Below are 22,546 nucleotides of genomic sequence, written 5' to 3'. Positions count from 1 at the left end.
GCAGCGCTGGCTGTACACCTGGGTCTGCTTCCGGTGTAGCGAGACCAGCGCTGGTGATGCAGCGCCGGTCATCAGGTGTGGACACTCACCAGCATTTTTATTGGCCTCCAGGGTATTAGGACTTATCCCAGCATTCCTTTTCAGCCTCTCTGGTCATCGCTTCGCACTCCACTGCCCTGGGCTCAGAGCCTGGAGAGGAGGGGGAGGGAGGTTGTAGAGGAACCCGAGAGGGAGGCTACTGAGGTGTTTGGAGACTCCCAGGAGTCATGCAGGCAGGAGCTATTTTCCAGCCAGGAAGAAGCTAGCCAGTCGCAGCTGCTGGGACTTGGTAGTGAGGAACCAGCAGAGGAGCCTGTTCCTGGTAAGAAGCTTTTATTATAAGGATGCAAATGTTTTGGGAGCAGGGGGGCTATGGCTCCTGCAAGCAATGCCTAGATGTGGAATAGCCCCATTGATTTCCCTGTAGCTGCTCTTTGCTTTCCACAAGCCACAGAAACCCATGGCTCCAGAGTGAAGCAACCCCCACCTTCCCAGGTGAGCTGCGTGTGCAAGATGGCTCTGAGAGTAGCTACTGTGGCAGATGTGGGTGTAGGGTTCAGTGTTATCCCGTGAGCTGCTCTCTTTGCTTTCCACAAGTCACAGAAACCCATGGCTTCCACAGTGAAGCAACCCTCACCCCTTCCCAGGTGAGCTGCGTGTGCAAGATGGCTCTGAGAGCCTGCTGTGGCAGATGTGGTGTAGGGTTCAGTGTATTTCTCTGTAGCTGCTCTTTCCTTTCCACAAGTCACAGAAACCCATGGCTTCCACAGTGAAGCAACCCCACCCCCACCCTTCCTAGGTGAGCCACGTGCAGCCCCCCTTCCACTGTGAGCGCGGTGGGGAAACTCGCCATCTCTATCTGCAGCTGCGGCCTCTCTGTGCTATGCTCAGATGTGTAAATGATGCTACAAAAACTCTTAAAACAATGCAGGCTCTGTATTAACAGTTTATCTCTGTTTTTTTTTTAAAGTGACCTTGAATACTGCTCCATCAGTGCAGACTTCTGAAAGATTGCAAAGCTTAAAAAAACCAAGGAAGACTAAGAGAGATGGTGAAGCAGTTATGAATCTGTATCCACAAAAATAAAAAGTTGCAAGACTGGAGGATAAGGAACCATGAAAAGGAACAGGCTGCCAAGATAAAGGAGAAGGCTGCCAAGAAAGGATTGACTACCAAGAGAAGCACAGATCGGCAGGGATGACTTAAAAAAAAGTGGAAAAAAGCCTCTCATTTCTTTCATGTATTATTTTACTTTCCATAACTATATGAATAATAAAATTATATACATGCATCATATATGCTGTTGATTGGTTTTAATGACTGCTGTTTCACATGTGTGAGTCCCCGCCACTTCCTGGGTGCACATGTGTGGTTCCAGCTGCTCCTGCAGGGTTAATGCCCTGGAAACTGCGGGCAGCAGTGGACATGGGGCTGGCTGAAGGCAGGGCAGGGCTGACTGGAGGTAGGGTCTGGCTGCAGGCAGGGCAAGGGATGTGGGCTGGTTGGAGACAAGGGGTGTGGGGGGGCTGGCTTCAGGCAGTGGGTGCAGCAGCGTTGACTGGAAACAGGGCAGGGGTGCGGGCTGGCAGAGGTGTCAAGCTGGTGCGGGCACAGTGTGTGGGGGGCGCTGCTTTGGGCAGGGCTCAGGGTGTGTGGCAGGGGCTGGTGGAGACAGGACAGGGTGTTTGGCAGGTGGCTGTGGCACGGAGTGCAGAGCTGGCTGCAGCAGGGGGGCCGACTGGTGTGGGCAGGTCATGGGGTGCAGCAGAGGCACTTGGAACCCCAGCCTTAAGTAGCCCACCCCCCTTCTACTCCGGGGACCTTTTAAATAGCCGCGGAGCGCTGGGAATGCAAGAGGGAGGCGGGTCCGCGCTATTTGAAGGACCGGGTGGCAGAGGCAGCTGGAGCCCCAGGACTTTTAAATACCCCCTCTGCCCAGGGCTCAGGCGGGCTATTTAAAGGCCCAGAGCTCCAGCCGTGGGCGTCGCGGGGCTTGCCGGCTCCGGCCCGAGCTCCAAGACGGAGAAGCGGGCTTGCCGCACTCTGGCCGGAGCTCCAGACGGAGAGCGGGCTGCCGCGGCTCTGGCCGGAGCCGCCGGCCTTTGCTGCACTCCGGTTGCGGAGCCGGCAAAGCTCCGCGACTATCCGCTCCTCGGCTGGTCCCGGTCCGAGCACGGCACGCTCCACGACTCCGCTCTTCCTGGCCGAGCGCGAACAAAGCCCCCGCGCCCCAACTCTCATGGCTGAGCCTCCGGCCGGAGCACCGCAAGCCCCCGGCCGGGGAGCTCTAGCTGGGAGAGCGGCCATGCCGCGCTCCGCAGCGGCGCTTTCCAACTCAAAGAGGACGAAACCATGGACCAGACCGGCAAGCATGGGGACGGGGTAAGTTAAACAAAAAAAAATTAAAAAGGTGCCTAAGGTGCGGGGCCCTCTTAGGCGTGGGGTCCGATTCCCTGGCAGCACGGGTCGTTGGAACAGGAAGCGGAATGACCCGCACCCTTCTGTCCCCTTTCCACAACCCACAGCGACAAAATGGGACGAGGTGCTCCGTGGGATAGCTGCCCACAATGCACCACTCACAACAGTGCTGCAACTGGTGCAAGTGTGGACACACTGCAGCGCTGGCCGTACACAGCTGTACGACCACAGCTGTAACTGCCAGCGCTGCAAAACTGTAAGTGTAGACAAAGCCCTACACAGACACACAGCGGTACAGCTCAACCAAATACTGAGAGATGGCATAAAAGACGGCAAAAGTGTGCACTGTTGACTAGGCTGCTGTTTTCCAAAGGTCCAGGATAGGGATCTGCCTTAGGAACGCCATTGAGGATGCTTGTGATCTTGTAGAGTAGGCAGTCAGCTTTTCTGGAGGCGAGTTGCCTGCCAGATCATAACACGCGTGGGATACGAGAAGTTATCCAAGTTGAAATTATCTTGGATAATAAATTGGAAAACCTTTAATTCTGTATGCTATGACCATGAACAGTTAGGTGGACTGCTGAAATAGTTTGGTCCTGTCTATGTAGAATGCCACTGCTCCTCTAACATCCAATGTGTGTAGCCATTGCTTGTCCCTGTGTGCGTGTGGTTTGGGGTAAAATACAGGTAAGTAAACTGATTGACTGATATGAACATCTGAAATTACCTTAGAGAGAAACCTCAGATGAGGGCATAAGTACATCCTATCTTGAAAGAAGTCTGTGTATGATGGTTCGGATGTGAGGGCATGCAGTTTGGAGACCCTTTTAGCAGAGATGAAAGCAATTAGGAAGACCACCTTCCAAGAAAGGTATAATAAGGAGCATGTTGCTAGAGGCTCAAAATGGTTGTCCCATAAGTTTAAACAAAACTAAATTCAAGTTCCAAGGGGAAATGGGCTCCCTTAGTTGATGGTACAATCTTTCAGACCTTCAAGGTATTTAATTGTCATTTATTATAAAAAACAGAACAGTTATGAATGTGAGGGCGGAAAGCTGATATTGCTGCCAGGTGAACCATGACAGGAAATCACTAAGCCTTGCTGTTTAGGTGCAGCAAACAGAGTATTTATTGGATGGATGAATGCATCGGTGAGACTCCAGTTTGACAAGTCCAGATAGGGAACCGCTTCCATTTTGACAGGTAAGTGGTCCTGGTGGACAGCTGTCTGCTACCTAGTAAGATCTGGTGAACTTGCTCCAAAAACAAGCCTACCCTTTGGGATTTAACCATGGAACTTCCAGGCCATTAAACGAAAGGTTCACAGGTTCAGGTGGACCAGCCCATCATGGTCCTGAAAGATCAAATCTAGGTGCAACAGCGTTGGAGTTGCCACTGAGAAGTCCAGTAGAGTAGAGAACCAGTGTTGGCATGTCATGTTGGGGCTATTAATACAAAGCAGGAGTGGTCTCACTTGACCTTTAGTAGCACTCTGTGTAGTGGTGGGATTGTGGTAAAAGCATAATAAAGCTCTCCTGTACAGGGTAGCAGGAAGACGTCAGTGATAGAACCCAGACAGTGGCCTTGTACTGGTGACATTTTCTGTTGTACTTGTTTGCAAATAAGTCTATTTGGGGAGTCCCCCACTGCTGAAAAATGCATCTGGCAATATCCGGGCAAAGAGACCACCGGGGGTGATTAGAGCAAGACCTGCTCAGGTGATTTGCTAGCTTGTTCTGCACTGCTGGAAGGTAAGAGGCCTTGAGGTTGATTGAATGGGCTCTGCTACATTCCCATAGGTGAATTGCTTCCTGACACCGGAGGGATGACCAAGCTCCTTCCAGCCTATTAAACATGTTGTCCATAAAGACAAACAGGTTATCCCCCCATATGAGGTAGGCAAAGCCTGACAGGCAAGACAAATCCCCCTAAGCTCTCTGACACTGATATGAAGAGTGAGCTTCATCAAGGACCAAATACCCTGAGTTCGGAGGGGTCTCAGGTGAGCTCCCCACCCTAGAGTCAACGCACCTGAGACTAGAGTCATTGACAGTTGAGGGCAGAGGAAGGGAATGCCTGCACAAACACAGAGGATTCAACCACCAATTCAGCAAAATTAGAACCTGCTAAGGTACTGTGAGTACAGTGTCTAGATGCAGACGGCCTGGCAAGTACACTGAGGCCAGTCACATCTGAAGGAGGTCTGAGGTACAGCCTTGCATGTTGTACTACATATGTGCATTCGGCCACGTGCCCGAGGAGTCTCTTATAGTTTCAGGTTGGGGTCACTGGATGAATCTTGAGGTTTGTCACAAGAGATTGAATATAATAGAACCTTGACTCTGGGAGAAGCACTCCCAGAGTAGAGTCCAACACAGCCCCTATAAACTCTATCTTCTGCACTGAGCAAAGGATAGACTTGTGGTCACACATTTGCATATGTTCCTAAAATACCCAAGAGCTGGGGTTAGCTCATGTTCCTGTGGTTGTCTGGAGTCATTATAGACAAACTCCCACTTAAGTACTCTACTGCCAGTTCCCCAAAACTTAGGGGTGACCATTTATCTGTGCCAAAGTTCATAGGCCTCAAGCCTTATGCTAACTGCTGAAGCAATGTCTTACAGGATACAGGCCTGTAGTTTCCTTGCATTAGTGCTCAATAAAATAAATGCTAAAGCTAGTTATAGAAACCCTTCCCTCTTAAGTTCTGCAGAACCTTTTCCCATCTGAAGAACCTCTTGGACCATAAGCTCTTTGTGAGAGGGGTTCCTAAAGAGGGACGAGAGAGAGGGTGGAAAGGAGGGGTAGAAATAAATTGGAGGGTGTATCCCACTTCTACAGCACTCAACACCCAATAGTCTGTGGTGGTACAGGACCAAGCACTGCGGAAATGGGAAAGGCAGTTTGCAAACAAAGGAAAAATGGGGTCCAGTATCCTTGAGGGTCTCATCAAAATGCCTGCTTATAATGCACTAGATGTTTAAGTGGAGCAGGCACTGAAGCAGAGGTAGGAGGAGGTGGTAGTCTACAATTATAACCTATACTCTTTCCACACACTCCATTGGACCTCCTGCGGGAGACCAGAGAACTGCAACCAGGAGCTCCTACCCATGGCTCCTGCAAAAACCATGGACCTGGCGGCCAAGTCAGCTGCATCCAGTTGCACCGTGGTCCTCGCCACCTATCTTCCCTCATCTACTAGTGAGAAGAACTCCTGTCTAGCCTCTTTGGGAGCAGAATGTCTTTAAATTTCAGTATGGAGTACCATACATTAAAGTCATACCTGCCCAAAAGTCCACGGCGGTTTGCAATCTTGAGTTGCAACACTCCAATAGAATGAACTTTCCTTCCAATCAGGTCTAACTATTTTCAGTCTTCTGATTTTGGAGTTGCACCCTGATTTCTCTGCCTTTCTCTCTCTTTGGCAGCAGATATCACCAGGCACCCCAGGAGTGGATGCAAGTAAAGAAACTCATAACATTGGGTGGGTATTGTGCTCGGCTGTCTTTCAAGTTGGGGCAAGGGATGCAGGTATCTACCACAGTCCCTTAACTGTGTCCATAATGGTGTCTCTGAGAGGCAGGGCCACTCTGGAAGCACCTGCAGTGGCTAAAATATCAACCAGATGGTGAGAGAGTTTTTTTACTTCCTCCACCTGTATGCCTAGACTTAAGGTAACCCTCCAACAATTGCTGGTGTGCCTTATAGTCCTCTGGAGGAGGTGACATGCCCTTACCCCCACTTCCCCCACCCCAAGATTGCCTCATCGGGGAGGAAGAAAAGGAGGCAATACTGGCTGCTGATGCTCTTCCTCCTTTTTTTGATCTGCAGGGTCCTCTTGAACTGGCACTTGAAGTCTGATCCCAGGCTCAGTACCAGAGTCAGGAACAGGTGCTACCTGGTGGGCAGGTGCCACATATCCTTCCGAGGTTACCAAATAGGAGTGCCTGGAATATGATCAAGAAACTGGGGGAAAGCCCCACAGATTCCAAAGAGGCCACTGGACAGGCTTGGGCCCCTAGTGACCTCCTTGCAAACCACCACACAGTACTCCTGTGACAGGATCCATTGAAAGGGTGGAAAGGTCTTAAGGAGGAGTTGGTCCGAGGATGGGAAATGTAGGACCCAACCTCTGATTCAGAAGATGCGCCTCCTTCCACTAACCATGGAGATGCAGTTTCAGAGGATGCCGGTGACCTGTACCGAGCTGGAGAAGCCCACTAAAGAAGCAAGCACCACAGGTTTCCCCTTGGATTTACCAAAGCGCACCTCATCAGGGGAACATGAAGCTGGCATGGTACCCAGCATTGTAGCAAACCTGCGGTTCGCCCTCGTCCACTGACACCAGTAGCGTCAACTCTTGTACTTCCAGCAATACTGGCACTGACAGGGTCAGGAGGTCCCTGGCAGCAGCAAATGCCTGCAGCCTGGTCACTACGGTTCAGTGCCACAGATGTAGCTCTGGACTTGACAGAACATGCCTAGGTACCCTAGTAAACACTGCCATCTTTTGAGGAACCGAAGCAAATAAGTGCTTGAGTTTAGACCACATACTACTCTTATTCCCATGCGTAGCAGACGTGGATCTCCCCATTTCAGCACTCTGCTTCTTATGCCTCTTCTTAGGTACTAGGGATGGTAAGCAGTGTTCGGACTCAGGTATGGTAGGAGGTGCACTCCTCATCAATGCCAAGGCACTTGGCACCAACTCTGACTGACCTGGCTCAGAAGTAGGTCTCAAGGCCACCTCCCTGAGTCTAAACTTTACCCTGGCTTTATGATCTTTCTTTGAGAGAGGCTTAAAGTCCCTGTAAATTTGGCAATGCTCTCCATTATGAGCTTCCCTGAGGCACTTCCAAGCAACTCAAGTGTGGGTCACTGACAGGCATAGCCTTATTGCAGAAAATGCAGGGCATGAAGCCCAGTCACAGAGACATCCCTCAGCACTGGGACTCAACCAATACCCTGAGATGGTTTAAAAAAAAAAATCTTACTGAATACTAATAATCTTAATCGCACTAACTATTTACAATACAAGAGAACACAGTTCACTGACAGAATTTGTAAATGCAAGAAGAGCAGATCCAGAGGCCACTATGGGCAGCAGTAAAAAGAAACTGAGGGAACTCTGGGGTCAGTTGGCCCTTTATACCAACACCAGCGGCGTGCGGCAGCAGAGGGCGCTTGAGCCATCCTAATGGGTACCATTAAAGTGAAAAAATTCCAGCACCTGTGCACACAAAAAAGCAGAACGGACATATGCAATCACTAAAAGAAGAAAGTACGGGTATTGATAAACATTTGTGCAATGATGCTACAAGTCTCTGCCCTCTGGAAAATAGCTGTCAACCAGATTATGGGATTAAAAATATTGTACCAATACTGAAAAACAAGTCAGATGCCCCTTAACAGAGAATTATGTAACTAGTGTACACACTTATGCATTAAATAACTGCACAGATTTGTTGCATTCTGATTGGCTTAGACTCCTCTTCAGCTATCATACACAATAATGTAAACCCTGAAGTGCAACAGCGCAGTTACATTTTTCCAATTTATTTAAAATTATTTATTTTAGAATATTGCATTGCCATTAGGAAAAATATTCTATTGCACAAAATTAGAACATAAACTTATAACACCATTATGAGTGTTTAAGTAACTTTTTAAATATAACCAGTGTTAACACCCTGCACACATACAAACTGCTCCTAAAATCTGGTGGCATCAAAGAACATTGTGGAGGAAGAGCAGGAAGGTAAATGGCTGCTAATGAGCCATCTGCCATTTTACCTATGGCCACAGGAGCACATCTACCAAGGGAGTTAGGGTGTGGATCCAGGGACATACTGTTTTCCTCACCTCCACTGCTCACTATATCTATCCTGCGTATCTGGCCTGTAGACTAGTCTGACATTGTTCAGGTTGAGAAGAACCCGGAAACTGGCATAATAATTACAAAACTTCAAATATCGATATTTTTAAAATAATAAAGCCATTTTTATTCTAAATAAAGATTAACTCAAACTCCCACTGAAGTCAATTGAAGTTTTGCCTTAGTAAGAACTTTAGGGTTTTGTTGGTTTTCTGGTTTGTTTTTCCTACCATCATATTTGCCCACTGTACCATTAATTCTCTTTTCCTTTTCATAAGACATGCTATATTATGAAAAGAGCTCAATGATAGAAATGATCTAATACATACCCTGTAATCATTCGTGTAGTCATTGAAGAGATTAGATACCAAAGATGCCTCAGGAACCTGGCATTAAATGCTAAACTGTAAAGAAGCCTAAAAGAGAAAAAACAAATATATTACTGAAGCAAATGAACGTTGTCACACAAGAAAACCACAATATTTGTATTATGCCTTTCAAATCAACCATTCCCCAAACTGATGTACAAAACATAAATTAAGGTAGTTTTAATACATATAAACTTTAAAAAGATTTTGAACTGTTAAAGAAAGGGAGTAATAATGCCATAAAGGTAAAAAAATCCAGCAACTCTGTAATGAGAAATGCACAGGCAGACTCTGCATTAAAACCTGCATCACACTGCAGTCCTGAGGCCCAAATTTGTACAAAGGAATGAGGCACACATTAAACAAACATTATACGCTTCAAACCTCTGAGTTATTTTATGAGTAACATAATGCTGAGGTGGGAAACTGACAAGTCATTCTGTATGGCTTAATTTATTTTAATTAGCAAAGCAAATTGACTAGATTGTTTTAAAATACAAAAAATTTGTATCTTAAAATAGATTAAAATGTCTTATGAATAGCTAATCTCCAAAAAAATAATTATTAGTTTAAAAAAATCTAATACACATTGCTGTGTGTGTGTTCAGGTACAAGTTATGGAATCAAATACATTCCTTTCTTTAGAATGTAGCATAAAACAATTAAATCCAAGGGACAATGTTTGTTCTCAGATATACAGGTATTCTCCTTTTAGTTTAATAGGAGTTGCAACCCCCAGTGTACATACATATCCATTTGAAGGCAGAAAATGGTCCTCAAGTATTTTACAGATGTATATAAAACTCGGCGTGCACTTTCACAGATTAAAGGCATCATTCTTCGAAGAATCTCCAGTCACAGGTAAATACTCGCCATTTCTTCTTCAAGTGATAATCCCTATGTGAATTCTACATGTGGGAGATTAGTTAGCAGCAGTCAATCAGGAGGGGGTACAAGGATGCAGATGGTATAGAAGTCTGTGGCCACGTCTACACTACGCGATAATATCGAATTAGCTAAAATCGGTTTTATAAAACTGATATTATAAATTCGATTTCACGCGGCCACACTAGGCACAGTAATTCGGCATTGTGCGTCCATGGTCCGAGGCTAACGTCGATTTGTCTGACGCGTTCAATGGGGTAGCTTTCCGTAGCTATCATAGTTCGCGTCTCCCGCCCTTGAATTCTGGGTTGTCATTTTGTCGTGGTGTCTGGTGCTAAGTGTAGGTGCGTCTTTTTTTGTCAGGGAGAAAACAAAGTTTGACAATTCCTTTCGCCTCGTCGTTTTCTCCTCTGCATTGACCCTGGCAGATGCGATTTGCCGCTCTGTGACATGGGCCTGTTCAGCGATTTTCTTATTTTTTTTCCTGGTACCGTATTGTGTAGTGGGTGCCTGCGAGGCTATCGCGTACAACAAGCTGCATTCATTTGCTTTTTGATTGATTAGCAGGATAAGTTTACCAGTGTTCTGTCCGTTACTGCGGAGTAAATGCAATGAGATGCGGTTCTGTCTCCCCCTTTACTGTCAGCTGTCCTCTCTGTGCCCCTGTGACATGTCGGGGGCGCAGCAAATTGGGGAATGCTCCAAGTCATCCATCCTTTATGTTCTAAAATCGAGTCAGTCCTGCTTAACAAGGGCGTTACGAGAGGACAGTGTATCAGAAACACGCTGTCGGTGGTCAGTATTCGCGGGGGTGCCCTGCAAAACCCACCCGTTGCTTCCGCTCCGTCCCCCAAACTTTTGGGGCTTAGGATTGGCAAGTGTTCTCTCCCTCTTTGTTGTATGAAGTATTAAGATGCGAGGATAAAACAGAGATTTGGTTAGTGTGATGCTGACGGGGCAGGCTCCGGGTATGACGTCGGTGGACAATACGGTGGAGAGAGAGCCAGGGCATTGCTTGTGCTTCCCCCAGGGTCCAGGGAGTAAACAGGGATCTCTTTTCTTTAAACAGGAAAGGGAGGGGGCTGATTGAGCTCAGCCCCGTTGCTATGAGGAGACGGTTCCGCCGTTCTTTACATCATGGATATTAACTGGGAGTCATCCCTTGTTTACCAGCGCGCCGCGTCCCATAAGGCCAGCCAGGAGCACTCGGGTGATTTAGGCCGATGATATCAGTTCATATTGCAGTCTCTTTACCCGGAAGAGAGAGGAGCGGATCTGCTCTTGCACTGCTGTCGCGCATCGCGGGCGCATTCTCAGCCGCTTCAGTAATCCATAGTTGGTGAGTTGAAGAAGAAGTCAAGAATGATTTCTTTCTTTTTTTTGCAATGAGTTGGCGGGGGGATGGACATTGAGGAGCTATTTCTCTGACACGCCGCAGAACTGGTTCTTTGACTACAGACCTTGGGCTTCAGCAAGCAATGCAAACTTTTCAGAGACTGCTGTGGACTGGAGATCTACTTTTGTGGGTAGCTGGAGGGAGTCCTCGCACGTGCTCCTCCTCCTCTCTCATGAGCGTTCCATTTTGATTCTTTGCTATGCCGGTTCACTTGTCTGCAGCCCGTGTCAGCGTTGGAAGATGTTTTTTTCAACAGCCTTCTGTTTAGTTCTGTAACGGCTAGTCTGATACAACAGGATTTGTTCCCCATAAAGCGATCACTCCATGTCTCTCCTTGTACAGGTCCCGATGGAGCTCTTTTTGGATGTTGGACTGCGATCACACCAGGTGGCTGATTCAGAGCTCCCATGATGGCAAAGGGAGGAAATGTAATTCAAAGTTCGCGGGCTTTTTTTCCTGTTTACCTGCGCGACACTGCTCCCGATTTCAGATGTTGCTCAGCAGCGTCAGTGTGCTGTGGTTACGCCGTGGCCAATAAATGTCGATTTCTGTCCCATTTGTGCCCGTAATCGAATGGATTGTTTATTTCGATCTGCATCTCCTCTGGAGGATCATGAAATCATTCGAAAGTGACTGCGTTAGTATCTCATTAAGGCAGTTTTGTATTGTGGGACGGGACCGCTTGTTTAATATCGAATAACGACTTTTTAAACGATTAAAGTGCGAGTTGATGACCAGGCCTGTAATACTGCCGCTCCCACAGCTGTATCTGTAAAAGAAATCTGCACCAATGCACAATGTTTTGTAAGGGTGTGGATGGAAATCCTGGTAGCCTCCCTTCATATATCTAGTAATGGTTCATCTTGCAGAGATGTTGCAGAGGTTGCTTACACTCTGGTGGAATGGGCTTTCACCTCTTGTCGGGGGGATGGGGAGGGAGAGATGAGGAAAGATATGTGCTAGGTGGTAGAGAAGAATGATGCAGCCCGACATCCACTTAGAGAGAGTTTGTGCAGATAGTGGTTGACCCATTGATTGCTCTGATTGTAAACCACTGGCAGTGGTCTGCGGATCCCAGGGGTACACAGGCTATGTCAAATATTTCAAAATGGATCTGTACCTCCATTTAAAATTTTTTAGGGGTCCACAAATGAGAAAGATTGAAAAACACTTGTCCAGGTATCTTTCTAATTGAATTCATTCTCTGTAGACACGTCTGTAGGGAGTAATTTGTTGGGGAAGAGTCAACACGGTCAATCATGCTTCACCAATCTGCTAGAATTCTTTGAGGGGTCAACAAGCATGTGGACAAGGGGGATCCAGTGGATACAGTGTACTTAGATTTTCAGAAAGCCTTTGACAAGGTTCCTCACCAAAGGCTCTTAAGCAAAGTGAGCTGTCATGGGATAAGAGGGAAAGTTCTCCCATGGATTGGTAACTGGTTAAAAGATAGAAAACAAAAGATAGGAATAAATGGTCAGTTTTCAGAATGGAGAAAGGTAAATAGTGGTGTCTGTACTGGGACCAGTCCTATTCAACATATTCATAAATAATCTGAAAAGGGGGTAAACTGTGAGGTGGCAAAATTTGCAGATGATACAAAACTACTCAAGATAGTTAAGTCCCAGGCACACTGTGAAGAGTTACAAAAGGGTCTCTCAAAACTAGGTGACTGGACAACAAAATGGCAAGTGAAATTCAAATGTTGATAAATGCAAAGTAATGCACATTGGAAAACATAATCCCAACTATACATATAAAATGATGGGGTCTAAATTAGCTGTTACCACTCAAGAAAGAGATCTTGGAGTCATTGTGAATAGTTCTCTGAAAATAGTCACTCAATGTGCAGCGGCAGTCAAAAAAGCGAACAGAATGTTGAGAATCATTAAGAAGGGGATAGATAAGACGACAGAAAATATTATATTGCCGCTATATAAATCCATGGTAGGCCCACATCCTGAATACTGGGTGCAGATGTGGTCGCTCGATCTCAAGAAAGATATATTGGAATTGGAAAAGCGTCAGAAAAGGGCAACAAAAATGATTAGGGGTATGGAACGGCTGCCATATAAGGAGAGATTATTCATCTCTAAGTAGTTTGGAATCAACCATCCACTTACTGTATCTTTTCTGAAACCTTATTGTTGTGATGAAAGAGAAGACTTAAATAAGTAACGATATACTGTCGACCAAAGGTCCTGCAGCCCAGTATCGTGTCTTCTGACCGTGTTCAATGCAGTGCCCAGAGGAATGACAAAGCATCAGGCGCATCCATTCCTGTTGGCTCATTTTCCAGATTCTGGCAACAGAGGCTAGGAACGCCATTTCTGTCACCCTGGAATAGCCATTGATGGACCTATCCTTCCATGATTTACCTAGTTGTTTTTTGAACCCGTTACGTCTTGGCCTTCACAACTCCTCTGCAGAGTTTCATTAGGTGGACTGTGTGTTGTGTGAAGATTACTTCTTTTGTTTGGTTTAAGTCTGCTGCCTATTAATTTATTTGATCCCTAGTTCTTGTGTCTATGGAGAAGGAGTAAATACACTTTCTTATTTATTTTCTTCACACTTTCTGATGTTTATAGAACTCTCATATCCCTCCTTAGTTGTTCTCTTTTTTCCAAGCTGAAAGTCCCAAGTCTTAGTACTGGTTGGAGGCAAAGAGAGACCTTTTTATGAAAAATGATATTTGACTGATCTACTGTAAGTGCTCCCACTTTGCTCACCCTTTTGGTTGATGTGATGGTGACTCAGAAGGCAACTTTCATCGAGAAATGGGACACAGAACAGGTGGCTATTAGCATCTCCTGATAGAATCCTTTCTGCTTTGTCTGAAGATGGAGTGGACCACTGCCTAACATGAGACTCCACATTCAATACCCAACCAAATATCAAGCTTTGAGTTGTAGAAATCCTGGGTTGTGGCGCCTGCTTACATCATTGTATTGCATTGGTAGATCTGGAAATGATCTAGAAACTGGCATTCCTAAACTTCAGAGAAAGTCCAGTTATAGTCCGGTTCTGCAGGGCCAGCAGTCTCCCTACCTGGTGACATGTCCCTGGCTGCTCCTACATGGAGGGAAGGCCACAAGGGGTTCAGAGTGCAGGAGGGTGTGTGTGGCGCAGGGTCTGGAAGACATTTTGGGTGAGGAACAGGGTTTGGGGCAGGAGGTTGGGGCACGAGAGGAGTTTTGGGGTGTCAAACCGGGGGGATGAGGGCTCACCTTGGGCGGCTCCCTGCAAACAACAACCTGTCCCTGCTGTTCCTAGGTGGAGGCGCAGCTATGCAGCTATGCACGCTGCCCCCACAGCTCCCATTGGCCGCAGTTCTCGGCTAATGGGAGCTGCGGAGTGAGTGCGCAGGGCAGGGTGGGGGCAGTGCACAGAGCCAACTAGCCACGCCTCTGCCTGGGAACAGCATGGACAGGTCTACCGCCTGCAGGAAGCCACCCAAAGAGAGCGCCCCCTAAATCCGGCACCCCGAAACCCCTCCTCGTGCTCCCACCCCCAGCCCCGCACCCAAACTCTCTTCCTCGTAGTAAAACAGACATTTTCACTTACGCCCCAACATTCCAGATTTAAAAGCTTTTACTGTACTTGACTGATTTTGCCTGCATCCTTATTGAAAAATGGGCAGGGTCGAGTCCAACTTAAAATGGAGTGCAGGTTCTAACCCACCCACCACCATCCACTGCCAGCTAGCCTCATTTAAAACATCTCCAAATCCAGGTGAGACAATTTTCTGTGTGGACAGTAAGGGGGTTATGATTAAAACCCAGGTAAGAACTCCAGTTAATGCAACGTAGGCATAACAATACACTCAATGGCATTTCTGTCTACCTGTAATATGAGAACTGTGAAATGCCACATCTGATCAATCCCAAAATTTCAGGGAATGTTTTAGACATCAATGAGCAAAATCCTATCGATTTTGGTGAAAATACAAAAAACTAAAATAATGGGGTTTGCAGGGAGCCCCTGAAATAGAATGGAAAGGAAAGGTGGAACACAAGGAGCTTGGTGGGGAATGGAGGAATGCAAGGAGCCCCTTGTATTCAAACACAGATTTTAATCATGAGTTAAATCAGCAAGCAGGAAACCTTGATTTAAATAGTTAATTTTTAAATCTTGTTTTGCATTTGTACTTTGTAGTTATTTTCATAGATTCATTCTCATTGGTTGGTATAACTATTAAACATGCTGATCTGCAATCAAACACAGAATCATAGAAATGTAGGACTGGAAGGGATCTCAATAGGTCATCTAGTCCAGTCCCCTACACTGGGGCAGGAATAAGTATTATCTAGACCATTTCCTCACAGGTGTTTGTCTAACCCAGGGGTTCTCAAACTTCATTGCACAGCAACCCCCTTCTGACAATAAAAATTACTACATGATCCCAGGAGTAGGGACCAAAGCCTGAGTCCGCCCGAGCCCTCCTGACCCCCACCCCGGGGAGGCGGTGGCTAAGTTGAAGCCCAAGGGCTTCAGCCCCAGGCAGAGGGCCTGTAACCAGAGTCCCAATACACAGGGCTGAAACCTTTAGGCTTTGGCCTCGGGTGGTGGGGCTCAGGCTTCAGCCGTGGGCCCCAGCAAATCTAAGCCAGCCCCGGCAACCCCTAAAATTGGGATTGTGACCTACTTTGGGGTCCCAACTAACAGTTTGAGAACCGCTGGTCTAACTTATTCTTAAAAATCTTCCAGTGACTGAGATTCCACAACATCCCAAGGTAATTTGTTCCAGTGCCTAACTACTCCTACCATTAAGAAATTTTTCATAATGTCTAACCTAAATCTCCCTTGCTGCAATTTAACCCCATTAATACTTCTCATTAGTAAACGAGGATAGGACCACAATTCATTACCCTCCTCTTTATAACCACATTTTACATACTTGAACACTGTTATGCCCCTTCTCAGTCTTCTCTTCTCCAGAAGAAACAAACTCAATTTTTTCAATCTTGTCTCATGGGTCTTGTTTTCTAGACTTTTAATCATTTTTGTTGCTCTCCTCTGGACCTTCTCAAATTTGTCCACATCCTTCCTGAAACACAGTGCCCAGAACTGGACACAATACTCCCACTGAGACCTTGTAAGTGCTGAGTAGAGTGGAAGAAATACTTGTCTTGTCTTGCTTACAATATTCCTGCTAATACGTCCCAGAATAATGATCTGTCCTCCTATTTTTTTATTTTTTATTTTTGCAATAGTATTACTTTGTGGACTCGTATTTAAATTGTGATCCACTGTAATCCCCAGATCCTTTTCTGCAGTACTCCTTTCCTAGGCAAAAAGAACAGGAGTGCTTGTGGCACCTTAGAAACTAACAAATTTATTTGAGCATAAAATGGAACAGAGTGAGGAGATATATATACACATACAGAGCGCATGAAAAGGTGAGAGTTGTCTTACCAACTCCGAGAGGCCAATTAAGTAAGAGAAAAAACTTTTGAAGTGATAATCAAGACAGCCCAGTACAGACAGTTTGATAAGAAGTGTGAGGATACTTACATGGGGAGACAGATTCAATGTTCGTAATGGCTCAGCCATTCCCAGTCTCTATTCAAGCCTAAGTTGATTGTATCTAGTTTGCATATCAATTTGAGTTCAGCAGTTTCTCGTTGGAGTCTGTTTTTGAAGCTTTTCTGTTGCAAAATTGCCACCCTCGGGTCTGTTATTGAGTGACCAGACAGGTTAAAGTGTTCTCCTACTGGTTTATGAATGTTATGATTCCTGATGTCAGATTTGTGTCCATTTATTCTTTTGCGCAGAGACTGTACGGTTTGGCCAATGTACATGGCAGAGGGGCATTGCTGGCACATGATGGCATATATCACATTGGTAGATGTGAAGGTGAATGAGCCCCTGATGGCATGGCTGATGTGATTAGGTCCTATGATGACGTCACTTGAATAGATATGTGGACAGAGTTGGCATTAGGCTTTGTTGCAAGGATAGGTTCCTGGTCAGTGTTTTTGTTCAGTGGTGTGTGGTTGCTAGTGAGTATTTGCTTCACGTTGGGGGGTTGTGTGTAAGCGAGGACAGGTCTGTCTCCCAAGATCTGTGACAGTGAGGAATCATCTTTCAGGATCGGTTGTAGATCTCTGATGATGTGCTGGAGAAGTTTTAGTTAGGGGGCAGAAGGTGACAGCTAGTGGTATTCTGTTATTTTCTTTGTTGGGCCTGTCTTGTAGGAGATGACTTCTGGGTATTTGTCTGGCTCTGTCAATCTGTTTTTTCACTTAAGCAGGTGGGTACTGTAGTTTTAAGAATGCTTGTCTCTGTCTGAGGGATTGGAGCAAATGCGGTTGCACCTTAGAGTTTGGCTGTAGACAATGGATCGTGTAGTGTGTCCTGGATGGAAGCCGAAGGCATGTAGGTAAGTATAGCAGTCAGTAGGTTTCCAGTATAGGGTGATATTTATGTAACCATTGCTTATTAGCACAGTAGTGTCCAGGAAATGGACCGCTTGTGTGGACTGATCTAGGCTGACGTTGATGATGGGATGGAAATTATTGACATCATGGTGGAATTCCTCAAGGGCTTCTTTTCCATGGGTCCAGATGAAAATGTTATCAACATAGCGCAAGTAGAGTAGGGGCGTTAGGGGACGAGAGCTCAGGAAGCACTGTTCTAAGTCGGCCATAAAAATGTTGGCATACTGTGGGGCCATGCGGGTACCCATAGCAGTGCCGCTGACTTGAAGGTATATATTGTCCCCAAATGTGAAATAGCTGTGGGTGAGGACAAAAGTCACAAAGTTCAGCCACCAGGTTAGCTGTGACATTATTGGGGACACTGTTCCTGATGGCTTGTTGTCCATCTCTGTGCGGAATATTGGTGTAGAGGGCTTCTACATCCATAGTGGTCAAGATGGTGTTTTCTGGAAGATCACCGACGGATTGCAGTTTCCTCAGGAAGTCATTGGTGTCTTGAAGATAGCTGGGAGTGCTGGTAGCGTAGGGCCCGAGGAGAGAGTCCACATACCCAGACAATCCTGATGTTAGGGTGCCAATGCCTGAGATGATGGGGCGTCCAGGACTTCCAGGTTTATGGATCTTGGGGAGCAAATAGAATACCCCTGATCGGGGTTCTAGGCATGTGACTGTACAGATTTGTTCTTGTGCTTTGTCAGGGAGATTTTTAGCAGATGGTATAGTTTCTTTATGTAATCCTCAGTGGGATCAGCAGATAATAGCCTGTAGAACGTGGTGTTAGAGAGCTGTCTAGCAGCCTCTTGGTCATATTCCAATTTATTCATGACGACACCACCACCTTCTTTGTCAGCCTTTTTGAGTCATTTCCTTTTTTCTATTTGTGCAACTGATTATTCCTTCTTAAGTATACTACTTTGCCTTTGTCCTTATTGAATTTCATCTTATTTACTTCAGACCATTTGTCCAGTTTGTCAAGATCATTTTGAATTCTAATCCTGTCCTCCAAAGCACTTGTAACCCATCCCAGCTTGGGAGCATCTGCAAACTTTATAAGTGTAGTCTCTCTGCCATTATTCAAATCATTTATGAAAACACTGAATAGAATGGGTCCCAAGAATGATCCCTTTGGACCCCACTCAATATACTCCTCCAGCTTAATTGCAAACCATGGACAATTATTTTTTTAGTATGCTTTTCCAACCAGTTGTGTATCCAACCCTACAGTAGATTCATCTATGCTACAGTTCTCTAGTTTGTTGATGAAACGTCATGGCGGACACTATCAAAAGCCTTTCTAAAGTCGAGATATATCACACCTATTGCTTGCCCCTAGCCACAAGGCTTGTTATCCTCTCAAAGTATATTAAATTCGTTTGACATTATTTGTTCTTGACAAATTCATGTTGACTATTACTTATTACCATATTTTCTTCTAGAGGCTTACAAACTGATTATTTGCTCTATTATCTTTCTGAGTACCAAAGATAAGCTAGCTAGCCAATCATTCCCTGGGTTGTTCTTATTCTCAGATGACCTACGTGACTCGTTGAATTTGGCCACCAAAGTTGTCAATTTTGTGAAGAACAGTGCTTTAAAGACTAGACTTGTTGCAGCTCTTTGTACGGATTTGGGAGCGGATCATACAATTATTTTGTTTCACACTGAGGTATGATGGTTTTCCAACGGGAACATGCTTTTGAGATTATTCAAACTGAAAGACAAAGTGGAAATTTTCCTCAAGCAACAGAAAAAAAAAAGAGTTATATTATGCGTTTACGGACCAAACATTTGAACTTTCATTGGCATACCTCATGGACATTTTTGAATCTTTGAACAATCTCAATTTGAGCTGCAAGGAAACAAGGCTGCAAACATTATAGTGCACCACAATGCCATCAAAGCGTTTACGGAAAAAATCAAGCTTTGGAAACATCAAATGCAAGCTCAGATGCCTAACTTTTTGTCTTTTCCAACATCTTCATCACTCGCTGAAAATCAAGGTTTCCAAGAACTTTGTAAAGAGAATGCCAAGAACAAAACTGTGTTTCATCTGGACTGCCTTGCTGACGAATCCATCCACTATTTTCCAGACAACTTTTCTGGCAACCCCGTTCATAAATTAGCATGTAATCCATTCAACGTTGATGTCGATTCATTGTCAGAAGTACTGCAAGAACAAGCACTTGAAATGAAATACAATTCAAGTGCGAAAGGTATTTTCGAAAACTTAAGCTTGGAGGAATTTTGGATAAAATATTTCCCAATTTACCCAAAAGCTGGAGAAGAGGTACTATGTATTATTCTTCCATTTTCGTTGACATACGTCTATGAAAAAAAACTTTTCAAGTTTAGTCATAATAAAAACGAAACAAAGAATTGACTGGATGTTGAAAACGATTTGCATTGCGCACTTCCATCTTTCAAACCTAGGCTTTCCCAACTTGTGAAGAAAATGCAGCATCATCCTTCACATTAAATTAATTTTGTTTATGATATCTTATTTTAAATTACATTTTTATTCAATTTTTGTGCCAAGAAAAACTGTTTGTGCTTATTTTTAATTTTAAATAAAAAAATTTATATCAAGTTTTTGTATTTTTAATTTTAAATTATAAATTGAACTTGTTAAAAGGGGGTTTGGATGATGGTAAAGGAGAGGTGGAAAACATAAGAGTTTCTCAAAAATTAAAAAGGAGGTGTGATGCCAAAAAGTTTGGGAACCAATGCAATACATATACTCCAGAGGGAAGTGATACAGTGATCTCATTAAATGGATTAGTAAAAGATATAAAGGAGCTATTCTTTAAAGGGGCAGAATGGGGTTCATGACTCCTATGGCAGGGAGCCAACCCCTCACTTAGGTTTCATTCAAGGTGGGATCCCAGCAACTGGTTGGCTGGGGACCAGAATGGAGTAAAGGCAGAGGGCTGGCAGCAGTCTCTCCAGATACATGTAAACAGTTATGGAATTACCTGCACTGTACACTTTTATCTACCAAGTACTTACAGACATTTAGGAATAAAGTTGCAGCCTAATTAAAACGCATGCACTGTCTCCTGTCCTCCTTCTGGCGTTGCTGGACAACAATATATAGATACTCAATATAATTCATGACATTGTGGCATATTTAAAAAGCTTGAGTTGACCTCAAAAGTTAGATGTTTTCCCCCTGATTCTGTATACCTTTAAAAAGCACTATCCCTTAACTTACTAAAATTTGAGGAGGGGTCATTGACAGCACATTTTTTATTTAAATGATTTTAGTAGATTATAGTAGGTTTATGTTTTAACTATGGCTGTTGATTAATCACAGTTAACTCACATGATTAACAAAAAATTAATCACGATTAAAATAATTAATCGCAATTTTAATCACACTATTAAGCAATAGAATATCAATTGAAATTTATTAAATATTTTGGATGTTTTTCTACATTTTCAAATATAGTCATTTCAATTACAACACAGAATACAAAGTGTATATATAGTGTTCACTATCATTTGACAGTGCAAATATCTGTAATAAAAATAATATAAACGAAAGAAATTATATTTTTCAATTCAACTCATACAAGTACCGTAGTACAATCTCTTTACGTGAAAGTGCAACTTACAAATGTAGGTTTTTTTTGTTACATAACTGCATTCAAAAACAAAACAGTGTAAAACTTTAGCGCCTAAAGTCCACTTAGTCCTACTTCTTGTTCAACCAATCACTAAGACAAACAAGTTTGTTTACGTTTACAGGAGATAAAACTGTACATAATACATTTGTAAATTCAACTTCCATGATAAAGAGATTGCATTACAGTAGTTGCACGAGGTGAACTGAAAAATACTATTTCTTTTGTTTTTTACAATGCAAATATTTGTAATGAAAATAAATATAAAGTGAGCGCCGTGCACTTTGTATTCTGCGTTGTAACTGAAATCAATATGTTTGAAAACATAGAAAAAATCCAAAAATATTTAAATAAATGGTATTCTATTATTAACAGCATGATTAATCGTGATTAATTTTTTTAATTGCTTGGCAACTCTAGTTTTAACATAGGTTGTCAATCTCAAATTTAATTTTAAACATACGTATTTTAAAAAATAAATTAATTTAATTTTAAATATCTAATTTATAGAAAAAAATAGATTTAAATTTTTTTTAAATCATCTATTTTTATTAACCTGAAACTCAATTTTACTTTCTTCCAGATTCCTATTATTCTGATATTTGAGTGGAAATTACGCATTATTAGTTACTGGAGGCTTATTAAATTATTTAAATAAAGAACAGGTATTTTCTCTTTTAACATTGAAATATCTAAAAGGACATTAATTTGAATGTCTTGGTTTCTAAGCAGAGGAATTTGTGCAATGACCTTCAGTTCTTGGCCTCAGCTTCAAAAAGAAAAGCTATTTGGCAGAGTGCCTTTACATCTCCTAGGACATCCAAGTAAAAACCTGTTAATTTTACAATCATCCCAGGAAACTAGTTTTAGTTGAAATGAACAAATATCATGGATACTGGACCTCCTATCATAATTTGCTTTTTCATTTGTTCTGGCAATGTTCAGTAGTATTTCTAAAAAATAGGAAAACTTTAAGAGCTTAGAAAAACAGTAGTCTCAGTTTTATCCATCTTTCAGAGCTCTGAACACTTCACCCAAGTGATCCAGAGGTTCAACTGGAACAACGGCTAAATATTATGGTCTCAATTCTAAAGTGATAAGCAACCACAGCTCCAACTGGTCACCAGAGAGTTGCAGATGATGAGAATCTCTGAAATCCATCCCTTATCTCTGACACTTAACATAGATAGGACTGGTTTCAGAGTGGCAGCCGTGTTAGTCTGTATCTGCAAAAAGAACAGAAGTACTTGTGGCACCTGAGAGACTAACATTCATTTAAGCATAAGCTTTTGTGGGCTACAGCTCACTTCATTGACTGAGCTGTAGCCACGAAAGCTTATGCTCAAATAAATTTGTTAGTCTCTAAGGTGCCACAAGTACTCCTGTTCTTTTTATAGATAAGACTGAAGATTTTACTGTATCACTCATTATGTTTTACAGCTATGCCCTGCACTTGTATAATATTGATATTCTATGCTTTGGATTCTTAGCCATCACCACAA

The 22,546-nt window shown here is 43.9% G+C and overlaps 2 protein-coding genes across 2 annotated transcripts in view; both read right to left on the bottom strand.

Moving 5' to 3' along the window:
- Nucleotides 1–22,546, bottom strand: part of NOM1 (nucleolar protein with MIF4G domain 1) — a 368,675-nt gene that overhangs the window by 125,202 nt on the left and 220,927 nt on the right. The window lies entirely within an intron of this gene.
- Nucleotides 1–22,546, bottom strand: part of UBE3C (ubiquitin protein ligase E3C) — a 189,246-nt gene that overhangs the window by 111,612 nt on the left and 55,088 nt on the right. Inside the window, exon 11 of the mRNA XM_032783876.2 lies at nucleotides 8,662–8,748. Within this exon, the coding sequence (XP_032639767.1) occupies nucleotides 8,662–8,748 (87 nt within the window). The remainder of the gene's footprint in view (nucleotides 1–8,661; nucleotides 8,749–22,546) is intronic.

Source organism: Chelonoidis abingdonii, chromosome 2 (genome assembly GCF_003597395.2).
Source record: "Chelonoidis abingdonii isolate Lonesome George chromosome 2, CheloAbing_2.0, whole genome shotgun sequence".
Taxonomy (NCBI): Eukaryota; Metazoa; Chordata; order Testudines; family Testudinidae; genus Chelonoidis; species Chelonoidis abingdonii.
The sequence above is the reverse complement of the archived record's forward strand: the minus strand, read 5'-3'. Positions and strand labels throughout refer to the sequence as shown.